The sequence below is a fragment of the Poecilia mexicana genome, unplaced genomic scaffold (assembly GCF_051168715.1).
Source record: "Poecilia mexicana isolate PSO_F unplaced genomic scaffold, ASM5116871v1 scaffold_12, whole genome shotgun sequence".
NCBI classification, from domain to species: domain Eukaryota; kingdom Metazoa; phylum Chordata; class Actinopteri; order Cyprinodontiformes; family Poeciliidae; genus Poecilia; species Poecilia mexicana.
In genome coordinates this window covers 2,416,355-2,429,612 of record NW_028263381.1, presented here as the reverse complement: position 1 = coordinate 2,429,612, position 13,258 = coordinate 2,416,355, and the positions used below count along the sequence as shown (strand labels likewise).

The window sequence follows — 13,258 nt, the reverse complement described above, 5'->3', positions numbered from 1 at the left end:
GCCCAGTGTCTGAAGTAATGATGCAGTTTTATAATTTCTTTTGTCTCTAGTAGGTGAAACAATAATATGCAGTGCATCGATGTATCAACCATCCGATAAATCAGCCCCGTTTTCCTTAATTTTGAGAGATTGGCGATGTGCTGATACTTACATGTGAAACTTATGTTATTTACTTGTGTAAAAGTCTGAAAATCACCAACTGTTCCCATTTGTCTGCTGTGTGAGATGACTGATAGTGTCACCCATCAGGTAATATCTGCATTTGGGGAGTTAACAAAAGTCATCTTACTGTTTCCAACTTAGCAACTTTGTCAATATAATAAGCAACTTTTCAGACAAAAAGAAATGTTATTGGTTAAAACCGGAATGAGCTGGTAAATCTGTGTAAAGATCAGTGATCGGCCAGGAAACTCCAGTCTGTACAGACCTAATTAAAAGTAAGTTTTTTTTTTTTTATTATTTTCTCTGTCTGTTCCAATCAAGATGTGCTGATGTCCATCATGTGATCAGTGCTGGCGGGAAGCCGCAGTCCAGTAAATGAGTCCAGCTCTTTAAGCCCCTCATCAGCCAATCAGGCCGAACAGCACGTCAGCTGGGCAGAGCCGCTAAAACAGATGCGTGGAGCAGCACTTGGATGGGGAGGTTTAGATCCTCTGCCCCTCCGCAACTCGTTGTCTCTCTGTCGCATCTCATCAGAGCCATTAGACTCCACAGCAAGAAAACAGGAATTCAATCTCATTCCTCACCTGCTCCCCTCGCAGCTGCCGAACCCAGCGCCGCGGCGCAGGGTCGTGTTTGAACAAGAGGAGGAGAAATGATGTGGAATAAAATAAAGAGGCACGATTCACCTGAGAGTGACTGAGAGTCTCCTTAATTTGTCTGTTTATCTGTCAGAGCACCTGCTGTCACAGAAATAAACTCAAATTAAAAAAAAAAAGTGTGAAGTCGGTAATGGGGACGTGTTGACGCGACAGGGGGTAAGATCTGTGTTCTTCACAAAAGCAAAAAAACAAACAAAAGAAACACATCAGATGGTTGATGAAGAGGGGAGACGAAGTGAGCAAAAATAAATGTTGAGTAAGAAGCTAAGAGTTTTTGTAAAAATAATTTGTTAAAAGAAAAACAAAGTAGTTGTCAATATTATCTAAGAAAAAGTTTAAATGTTTCTGACAGGGAAACAGGCCCTGTTATTATTCTAATTGGTCAACTCGTTATTTGTCTTTATTCATTTAGCTTTTGAATTATCTTTGAAAAGTACATCAAAGGAGCAATATGATGTGTTTCCCAGCCACACTGTGCCATTTTATAGCCCAGTCAAGTAAATAGGTTGCCTTCAGTTGTTGTAAAAAATTATGTCAAATATGACTTAAAAGAAATGTGACTTCATAAAATAGCACCTTGAAATTGTGCCTCTGTCTCTTTAAGAAACATCTCCTCTTCCTGAAACTCCAACTTCAGGAAGACATCACAACATGGCTCCTCCTGGCTCCACCAGGTGTTTGGTAATTGCTGCTGGCTAGTCTGAAGGAGCTGAGTGGGAGAGTCACAGGGGAGGGCTGCTCTGAGGCGGAAACTTGGAAACTGCAGCTCCGAGGAGGAGCTGTGTCTCGAAGGCGGAGCTAGGGCCACCCAGGTGTTTTGCACAGCTGAATTTTTGCCATGGAGATTAAAGGTTTTCTCAAACCCGCATGAAAGAATGGCAGCATAATTGATGAGGGAATAACACTATAATATGATGTGAAGCTCAAAAATAATTTATTTTACATAACAGCGCCTCTTAAAGATGGATGTGTGAGAAGCTCAGAACAGACATTAAGGACAGACATTTAAAGCTCCAGCCTACAGCAGCTCTCCTCCTTCACTAACATAGAGGTTATGTGTCCTTTGGGCTTGAAGCCAGTCCTTGTAGCCAGAAGTCCAAGGTCAGCTGTCCTGGCTTTACAACTGACTTTTTAGCCTGAAGGATCTAAACAATACAACTCAAACATTAAAATGAAAGAAAGAAAGAAAGGAAGAAAGAAAGAAAGAAAAAAAGAAAGAAAGAAAGAAAGAAAGAAAGAAAGAAAGAAAGAAAGAAAGAAAGAAAGAAAGAAAGAAAGAAAGAAAGAAAGAAAGAAAAAAAAGGGACAAATAAGATACAAGCAGAACGTAAAACGTAATTTTAAGAGTCACAACAGCAGCTCTGCTCCACCTCTTCATGTTTCAGTTCAGACTGAGATAAATCATAAATGTCAGTAGACACTTACGTGCCACACAGTACAGGCCGATAGTAGATTTTCCTTGAGCTACAAGGCTGCATCAATATTTAAAATATTTATTGTAGAATATCTAACAGTAGATGATACATAAAAGTTTTTGTTTTTTTTAAATCCACTGCCTTTAGGTAGAATTCATTGGAACAGCATCTCATTGTGTCTTTCTTTACGGCTCAGATCAGGGAGGAGAAAAACAAGAAAAATCAGCGGCTTTCACCCTGAGGTGTCGCCGCCTCACATCACAGAGGAAAAGCTGTGTGAGCGAAGCCAAACTGACACAGTCACATTGGATTATTCCACACAGGACTCTTCAAATGGAGCGTCATGCCTTCCATGTCTGATATGCAGATCAGCAGACTCATTAAGCTCAGCAGCAGAAATCAGAACAAGGGTTTACTTGGTGTGTTATAGATTATAGGACACATCAAACTTCTAATTTAGTAATAGTTTAGTTATTCCATATATCTCGTGGAAGGTGACTCTTTTCTGGATATTGTCTACTGTTTACTGGAGAGCTATTAAAGCATTTGAATGGGATAGCAACATAATGATAATAATAATATTTATAGTTTTATTTTTTACTTTAGTTGTATTATTTTCCATCATGACTGTTCCTCCTCAGAATCACATTTTAAAAGCCTTTTATTTAAGTATTTAGATGCATACACGTTTCACACTTCTGTTTAGGAAATACAAAAAACCTGAAACTTTAAAATTAAAAAACATGAAAATAAAAAAACCCTGAAACATGAAGAGATGGAGCAGAGCTGATGTTGCGACTCTTAAAATTCTGTTTTACATTCTGTTTGTATCTGTTTTGTCCTTTCTTTCTTTGATTATCTCTAGGAGATGTTATATGAAACTGAACAAACTTTTTTTTGTATAAACTTTGCTTTTGAGATCATCCAATGCAGTATTTTTGTTTGTACATGTAAATCGTGAAAAAGTGAAGATATTTTTCCTGCTTTGTATGGACAGTGTGTTTTTCAGTTTTCCATGTATTTAAGACAAATACGTGGCAAAAATATGTAATTATTTCTGTGAGCAAAGTTAAAAATATAATAGACATGGATGATGCAAAGTCACAGTATGACTTTCACAAAATGATGTTTTTACACGTTTGTTAAAATGATCATTATGACGTGACAGGTAATCTGTGAAAAGCCTGAGCTCCTCCATCTCCTCCCTGAGCTGCTAAAGCACCGCTGCCACCAAACTAACTCATCCAACTTAATGTCCATTTGGACTGATGGAAATGAGGAAATTTGTCACAGAAAATGTCTGCAATCTGGACACTCCATTATGAAATCTCAACCGTTAATGGACATTGTGCATGAACTCTGAGTTCGCCTAGCTCACAGAGTAAAACCCAAACAGAAGAAAATATAACAATACAAGCAATAAACACAATGGAGGAGCTACTAGTTCCAGATGAAATGAATGATTTAGAAAAGTAATTTATTTTTGGCCCTGTGATGGACTGACAGTGGAGATAAGCACCAGACTCCCCCAACCCCCTGCAACCCTGCAAGGATAAGCAGGAAGAGGCGATGGATGGATGAGGGAGGGATTTGTTTTTGCGGCCCTGACAGAACACCTAAAGGCATCAGAATAAAGCACCAAGATAAAACGTGTCTTTGTTTTGGGCTGAGAATCTTCTTCTTCATCATCTTCTTCTTCTTCTTCTTCTTCTTCTTCTTCTTCTTCTTCTTCTTCTTCTCCTTCTTCGCAAGACTGAAAACACATCTCTGTGTGGCACCGGTAATAATAATTGTGAGCATTACTGCCTTCGTGACTGTGATTGTCTTTAACAATATAACCAGCAAGTAAGAGAAAAGAAAACAAGACTGTCAACAAACGAACCATACACGACTAAGGCTTTGCTGTGTTTACATTAGCAAAACATTTACAATATTCTGCTAATGTCAAAAAAAGCACAATTTCACAATTGCTGTGTTTTCATTAAAGAAGAAATGCAATTAAAATCCTACGTGACTGAGCTTGTTCACACATGTCATTAAGAAATAAAACGTACTTCCTCTCGTCGTCTTCGTCGTTTCCGCCACTAGAAACGTCCCGTTGTTGATCACATGACTATTGTGATGCGAAGGAAGCGTTTCAGTTGCAGTTTCGCAAAATAACTTTGAAACAGAACAACCACTTCATCCTAGCGCAAAAAGCTTTTAGATAAAACGGTGAGTTTTTTCCTAAATCACGTTAGTTGTTTTCTGTCAACAAAATAAAAATCAGCGCCAGACAATTACCCATTCACCAGGACATACAGGTTGGTTCATGGTTAGGTGTTCATCACACAGTGAAAAAACATTTTGAAATTTTAATTTAATAAAGTCTATTATAAAACATTTAGGGGTGAGGGACCTGCACACATTTTAAGAGGAATTATTTGTACCAAATAAAAATCTGCATTAGAAGCAAAACTGAAAAACTGAACTGCATTTGATGGATGGAGGTAATGTCTGCACGTGTCTTCTGTGGCTTACACATTTTAAGTACATTATTACTCAGCATTGACTCTGATTTCCTCTCACTTTATCTCAGTTGGCCTAAAATAATAATTTTAGTGAATCATTTATGATTGCTTTTTTGGCCATGGTCTGATTTCACAGAAAAGGGTTAGCAGAGTTCTATTTGTGTTGTAAAGGCAACAAGATTAGCAATTTGACTTTTCAGCTCCATCTGCTCAAAAACAACAGGGGAGAGGAGCCATCTAGTGCACAGACAAGGTACAACAGAAAAACGTTATGATGCCAAGACCCACATCATAAAGTGAGGGTCTTTTTGTAGAGATGAGAAGTAATTTATAAAGATGTTAAAGCAAAACTCCAAACTGTGGCATGCAATAAAGAAACAAATTATTATTACAAATGATTCTTTGCAGGTTACACAGTCTTGATTATAATCTAAATATATTCCTAAATGTTGTGCAAGTGGTATTAAGACTATATACTTATCTGTTGCAAACATGCAAGTTGTAAACTTCTCTGAAGTTGTGAGAAATAATTCAGCTTCCACACCACACATTTAACAAAAACCGAAGTTTATTTTCTTCTCTTGTAAGAGTGAAGACATGTTTCCTAATGAAAAATTGTTTAATATTAGTTAACAGAAATAATTCTAGTAAATATATCTTGGATTAGATTGTTATGATAAATTAATTTGTCCTAACTACTCTTAGGACAAGTTAGGTGAAATTTAGCTATTCTGCTAATTCTTGATTTAGCTAGCAATTAGCTGATTTAGCTAACACCGCCAGGAATTGTGGTCATGTTGATTAATATACGCTGTCAAAGAAATTAAATTAGTATAGAAGTAATACAAATTGTCTTTAAAATCTCTTGTTATTCTGTCATCTAGCAAATAGAAGAAAATGGTAATCTAATTGACCTAAAACAGGAAAAGTTTATTTTGACTTCATATCAGACACTGTTAAAAAACAAAGCGTATGTGTCTTGTAGCGTATGTAAAGTTCTGGTCTCAACTGCATGTCCGGTAGCAGGGCACATCCTGAATAGATCGCCTGTCCATAACACGGAGTCACACACACACACAGACACACACACACAGACACACACACACCTAGAAGCAAATTAGAGCAACCAGTTAACTAACATTAACCTTCTTTTTGCAAGGCATGAGTGCAAACTGCAGCAGAGTGGCACCATTATTTATCCATTCATGTATTTTAGGATTTACAGATTTTTACATCATCAACATTATTTGGAAAAAAACATGAAAAATCCCAAAACCTTAGATCAAGTGTCAGCAACATTCACAATCCAAACACGTTTTTGCTCTTATTTTTATTAAATATTATGTGTCCATAAAACCTGCATGATCATAGTTTTAGTTTTATGATCACCAAGTGTATGAATTGTTCATGTTTCATTAAAAAATAATAATAATTATGTTGAATTTTAGGTTTTAGAACAAAGAAAAATGTTAAACTTCTACAAAAAGACAGTAAAATCATTTCTTTGCTTATGGAAATAAAGAATATATTTGCAGTTGAAATCAAAACAAAAGAAATACACACACACAAAAAAATGCTAGAACTAAACTTTCAGGTCTTAAACATTTTTGACCAAAGTTCTGAAAAGACGCTCTAGAACTAAGGGGTGGAGATCTTCAGCTGAATAACCAATATAGTCTGTAATCACAGGCGAATACTGCAGTAGGAAAAATCTCCAAATAACTGAAAAATATGTTATTTAAACATTAATATCTATATTTTATTTTAACGAGTTTTTTCCTATTTTCATGTGTATCTGCGTGCTTCGCATTTGCCCCATTGAGGGACAAATAAAGCATATTCTATTCTATTCTATTCTATTCTATTGTTTAGCAAATTCAGGCATCAAAGTTTGCAAAGTTACCTCCAGGATCAATAGTTTTCTCATTATGAAAAGGGAAGAAAATGTGAATGGAAAGCCAGTTGAGTGAATCGATTGGAATCCACACACTGGTTCTCCAATGACAAACACGAACACACGAACATCCCCTGCAGGAACATCCAGAACTCAATACACAGATTTTCTGGGCAGTCACTTTGGCTCTGTCTGTGTCCAACTGCAGGACTTTTGTTTTGTTTCTGCCTGGTGCACACAGAGAGAAATCTACTTCACTTCTCCGCATCTGGCAGCTCTGACGTCTGAAGATCCTGCTGACAGTTTGGACTTGAGGTTTCCTCGACTTTGCTGCTCACATCAGGTAAGAAATCTATTAAAACACTTTCAAGGCCTGTAATTTAATTACAGTTTGTTGAGAATATTTTCTATTTTAAGATGCGTTTTCATGAAGCGTTTGGGCTTTTTACATCAAGGAGCATAAACTGGAAAACGTAATATCATCAGATGTATAATGCTTCTTTCAAAGGTGCAGAACGTGCAGAAAAACAACAAAACATGCAGCAAACAGGTAGCATGCAGAATTGTTTTTGTTTAGTTTTTATCACAGATAGGATTTTGCATACTTGTAAGTTTGTGGTTGTAATATGACAAAACATGAAATATGTCAGATGAGTTTTAGGTGTTTTCATAAAATGTAGCATCACCAGTGGCACCTGTCCAAAGTCTAGCATCCAAAGATTTGCAGCTGCTGTGGGATATTTTCAATCTTATCATCTGTAAAGACAATCTGGCACAAAACAGCACCTGAGAGCATAGATAACAATTTCATTTTTATAATACATCAGGAAACAAACAAACAAACAAACAAAAAAGAGTGGAATCAGCTTTGAATGTCAACCGGCTTAAAGAGAGATGTCAGTTCGGAGGATAATTCATTAAACACTTAAAATGTTGCTTCTGGTCAACTGAATCTAAAATTTAAAGGAAATTGACACAAACAAACCAAATTATTCAGAAGCTCTGTGATCTGGTCCCGCTGGAGGAGTTCAACATTTTAATAAAGGATTTCAGAATGTGTCTACAGGCTCTGGTTTTGTTATCTGTATTGATTTCTAGACGTGTTGACTTATGTTACTATTGCTTTTATGTTACTTGTTGTGATGGCCTCTATTGTAAATCAGACAGTGAGTCTCAAGAGGTTTACTTGTATAAATAAAGGGTTATTTTATCATCGTCCTCAAAATAAATTCAACAGCGTTGGTGGTGTGATGTTAGATACTTAGAGTGTTCTGACACAGAGAGACAGAGAGCCAATGAAAGGTCTGGCTAGATAAATAATTTAAGAAGACGTTTTTGATGAATCCAGTTTGTTTGCATCACACATTTCAACAACAAGTCAGTTGTTGATGAGGCCGTATGATCCAGGAATTTGTTCACGATTTTGACAGGATTGGAGTGTTGCAGTCACAATGGACGGATTGTCATTACTGTGTGTGCAGAGGCTCATGGCTGCACCATGTGACTGTCCTTCACAGTCACTGATCAGGCCTCAGGAAGCAGGAACCAATAGGAAATGACACGTATTGATCAGCCTAGAAAAGAATCCCAAACAGGCTTCAGGAAGAGAAACCGACGTCATCAGGCGACGAGAGCGTCCAGTTTTCCAACAACAACACGGCTCAGGATTTCAGGCTGTTTGACATCAATTTTCTCCTTTGCCAAATTGCAGCAATAATATGTATTCACAAGTGGTCTAATTGCATTTCATACAAGTAAACAAACAGCGTTGTACTCGACCAGCCGCAGCAAGTCAGTTTGGTTTTCTAGGTAGTTAATAATTTGTGTGAAATTATGGAGGAAAACAATCAGAAGCTGCTCAACTCACACATATTGGATCTGACTGTGTGTGTTTTTCATTTTTAATGCCTATTTCCAATTATTTTGGTTCTGATGTCTGCTTGAACCACCTGACTCAAAGAAACATGACAAATCTTAAGTACTGATCAACGTTTTTGCAGGTAGATATTTAACTGTATTACTCAATGAACAGTCCATTATGTAAAATCAGGTATGAATGCAAGCAGGATAAAAATGTCTAACGCTATTGTTTATCTATTTGTTCATTTATTTTAAAGATGAGCAAATTTCTTACATCCTTTAATACCAAGAATAACAAGCGTCAGTTGTCAACAAACCTAGAAAGCCCGTTTTTATAGACTAAAGAGAAGCAACTGTATAAAACATGCATGTTGTCATCAGTAATAGTGGTGGAGACCCTAAACACAGCAGGATGTAGACAATGTCATGTTTAAAGTCTGAGTTAGAAAAATAAAGGACAAAGTTAGAAAGAGATGTAACCATAGGAACAGACAGCAACACTTCATCCATCTGGGGCAGAAACTGACAGGTGGATCTGACAAACAGCTGACTGAAGTCAGAGGTGGTGATCACTGGACTGGGATCTGGAACTGAGTGTGCAGAGTTAGAGGGAACTGAGAAGACTGGCTGCAAAATAAAACTCCTGACAAAATGAAAAGTAATGAAATTACAAGACAGAAATCTGAATACAAAACATACGAATACACATAACTGTAAACCAAAGTTACTGACAAAACTCGAACTCTTAGAGATCCTTAGATATTTGTACATTTATAAATTTAAGGTTCAAAGTTAATCTCTACAATATATCAACAGTTCATTTACATTTACAGGAATGACCTTGTAACAAATTGATTTCTGTTTCTATAACTGTTGTCAAGGTTTATAGTTATGACTCTTAACTATAATAACTTTTTAAGTCTGTTAATGATGCTGGGATCTCCGGCTGACTTGTCTGATTTTAATGCTACTTTCTGACAGCATTATGGTGCTAAAGTGTTGTTGGGGGTTTTTTTCCATTGACTTTTCCCTTTTGTCATCCATTGACGTGTCGGTGTCGTGATGGCACATGTGGTGCCGTGTGGGCCTGCAGGTCATGTGATGCGGTCAGAGCTACTGTAAAGCCAGGAGGATTCCCTGACCAAATTCATCCCTACAGAAATAACAACAAGGACAAAATAATGGAGTCAGGTTTTGCTAAAAGTACTTTTGGAAAAAAAAAATCATCCCAACTTTTTGGCCAAAAGATGATGTAAAAAAAAAAAAAAAATAGTAAACTGTGTATTTGAGGTTTGCTGTAGCAATGAGTCAGAGTTAAGACAGGGACATCATCTCATTGATTTCTTCATCGTAATCCTCCACTGTGATCTTTAATGTGATTTTCAGGATGGACCACCATGACTGGCAGAGGGGAAGAAGTAGAGGCCACAGGCACTATGATGATGATGATGGTGAGACAAGATGAAGCTGTGAGGCCGGTGTCCAGCTCCTGATACAGGAAGGTCACCGGCTGTCACTTTGTTTCATCAGCTGCTACAGAACATACTGTTGCTTTTTGTTGTGATTCAATTTTTGGTTGAATTAATTTATTTAAACTGGAGCTGGCTGAAAAACACAGATACTCAGATGAACACAAAAACACCAAACTCCATATGGTTGTGAAAATTGACATTTCAAAAATAAATTTTCTTATAGGACACATGGCAATTTTGAAAAACAAAAAATCGTTTTCCTATAAAAAGTTTTAGTGTTAGGATGCGGTTGTGGTTTATTGGCTACAAAAAATTGGTTTATTTTGCTAAACTGCAATGGAAACACTTTTATCACATCACAGGAGTCACATGATCAGCAACCAGGCGTTGCCACTGGTGCAAACCATGAAAAAAGATGACGGGAAGTTGTTGGAGGATGATGTTTTTTAATGATTTATCATGTGAACAAACTTATTCAAGACTGATTTTAAATGTTTCTTATTTAGTGGAAACACTGCAATTGCAGAATTATGTTTTTGTTTTTCAACATTATCGTAATATTAACACAGTTTTGCCACATTTGTAATGGAACAACTGAGGCGAGCAGAGACCGATGTACTGATGCCGTCTGAGATTTAACTGTTAGCCTACATGTCATATGTGTCCATCAGTTTGTTTTTATTTATTTTGTTAAAGTGAACCATCTGGTGAGTTATAAAACAGCTCTGCACGGTGCCTGGAACTCTTTACTTGACATTTGCAAAACCTAATGACTAACGTGGAACTCTGTTGGACAGAATTTGGGCAGCTGCCTAAACTTTCCCATTTAGATCAATCAGTTGACCAATCAGTGTCACACAATGACTTTCTGTGAGCAGCGTTAAAAGAGACAACAACTAAAGCAACATGTTTCAGATCTACATTTAGAAACTGCAGGTGTTATGACAACATATCTGTTGTTACATAATTTAAATAAACAACCTATAGCAATATTTTCTTCAGGACAGTCCGACATCGATGATCCATCATGGGGTTAAATAGATTAAAGCTACTGTATTAAACCATGGGAAATATGTTTACATATTTGTAAAAATTGTCACTACGTCCTGACAGTATAATACACAACAAACAATCTGTGAAATAAATCAAGTTCCTCGGCCTCCTCCGTGTGATCCTACTGCCATCTGCAGAAAAAACAACCAATCAGAGCCAATTATGCCTAGAACATGCATTTATCCTTTTTTTGAAGACATATCTGACCTGAAACTTATATCTACAGTCTTGAAAAACTTATCTCCTGCTCCAGCTGACAATATATTCATGCAGCTTGCTACAATGCAAAGCTAATATTAGCATGTTAACTCTTAATTTTTGTGACTTGTTGACAATTCGGCTTGTAAGACACGCGAAGACAAAACTTGCTGAAACATTTACGTTTTTGAGCTTCAAGTCATGCTATGATGTTATTCCCTCATCAAAAATACACCTGGGATGTTGCCTTGATTCTTTTGTGCATGATTGAGAAATCTTATAATCTCCTGTGGTAACCATTCTGGGTTCAGAGATGAGTATTGTAAACCAGCGATAAAGCTCCCCCCCTTGGAGCTGAAGTCTCCAAGCTGAGCTTCCACTCCACTCCTTCAGACTAGCCAGCAGCAATTAGCAAACTACTTCTCAGTGAGGCGTGTAACAAAACACTGCTAAACGCTTGAAAGAGAAATGTTGTGATGGTGTGTCAGAAAGAGCAGGAATTTCTTAAAGATATTTTAAGTCCTATTTGACATGAAGGTAACATTGTTACTTGTGCTGTAAAATGGCTCCGTGTGTCTGGAACTTACATGGCAGCTCACAGTGAAAGCTAACATACTGTGAGTAGAGCATCGGCTCACATATTCTGTCTGTTCCCTTTCAGAAGCCCAGCCGTTCTACATTGGTGTTCCCGTTTCCCACAGAAGGAAAAGACGCAGGCACCGCTCCAACACCGGCGACACTGACCGCGACTCACGGCACCTACACTACGACCACCACGCGCACCATGAACACTCACACAGACAGTACTACCATGACAAGGACGAGAGCTACAATGAGGACGGAGGCAGCACAGAGCAGCAGGAGCACCTTGACCCCACAGGTCAGTCACCACAGATCAGCAGATCCTAAATGTTTCAGTACACATTCTACTGTAACGTTGTATTCTGGTGTCAAAAAGCAACGAAAGATGCCAAGAAAAACCTCCTGAGATGAGACATTTTACCCCTGGAGTCGCATAGAAAAGTAGAGAATTATATTTATATACAATGTTATCATTTCAGCTGTCTAAATAATTAGCTGTAGTCAGCAGTAAACACTGTAGAAGCAGAAGTATTCCGTTTTGAAAACCTGAGCTGTGTCCAAATCTTCTAACCAGCTGCATTTCCATTACAAATGTACTTTGTTGATATTCTGCTAATGTAAAAAAAAAATGACACAATTTTACATTTATGGTGTTTCCATTAAACAAGAAACTCAACTAAAATCAAACGTGAATAAGTTTGTTCATATGATCGGTCATTAAAAAACACGCCACGCCATCGTCCTCCTTCCACTTTCTGTAATCTCCTTCGTCTTTTCTGCTGGGCAGTTGTAACGTCTGGTGGTTGATCACGTGACTTGTGAGGCGAAAAAAGTGCAACTTTATTTGTGAAATACACAAATTTTGGTACCACTAAAAACCACCTCATCCTAATCCTATTGACTTCAAAAGAAAAAACCCCTCATGTTTTTCAATAAAAAAATGGCATGTTTCCATCAGGCAAGTTTATTTTAATAATTTCAATTTGCGCAATCACATGCTCAATGGAAACGTAGCTGATGTTCACTATTTCATACAGTAGAGTAAAGTGAGAGAGCTGTGCCAGGCTTGTTCTGTTGCTGGATGGAAATCTGAATAAAATCCAAGAGCTTTGTTTAAGCTTTTAGAACTCTAGTCAAACATGAGCTACATCTCCTCCTGGGTTGCCGTAGATCTCTGGGCTGTTCCTCTAATCATAACAATGTGAAGTTTTACCTTTCTCATTGCGTTGTCTCATAGTGACTCATGGATCAGGCCTCCATGAGTTGTTCAGAGCATAAGGTGAAGCTACTTGAGTCTGTTTTAAACTCCACAAAGTACAAAAAAAGTAATCCATCATTTTGGAATTTTGAAAACCTAATATAATTTTCCTTCCACTTCTCTGTACTCTTTGTTGGGTTACCAACACAGTGGATTTAGCTGCTATCCAAAGAAATGTTGAGTCAACTCAAATTT

The 13,258-nt window shown here is 37.4% G+C and overlaps 1 protein-coding gene across 1 annotated transcript in view; it reads left to right on the top strand.

The window, feature by feature from the left end:
* Window positions 1-9,363: 9,363 nt before the first annotated feature.
* Window positions 9,364-13,258, top strand: part of slc4a5b (solute carrier family 4 member 5b) — a 34,864-nt gene continuing 30,969 nt past the window's right edge. The window contains exons 1-2 of the mRNA XM_014996379.2: window positions 9,364-9,951; window positions 11,885-12,103. Of these exons, the coding sequence (XP_014851865.2) occupies window positions 9,888-9,951; window positions 11,885-12,103 (283 nt within the window). The 5' untranslated portion in view covers window positions 9,364-9,887. The remainder of the gene's footprint in view (window positions 9,952-11,884; window positions 12,104-13,258) is intronic.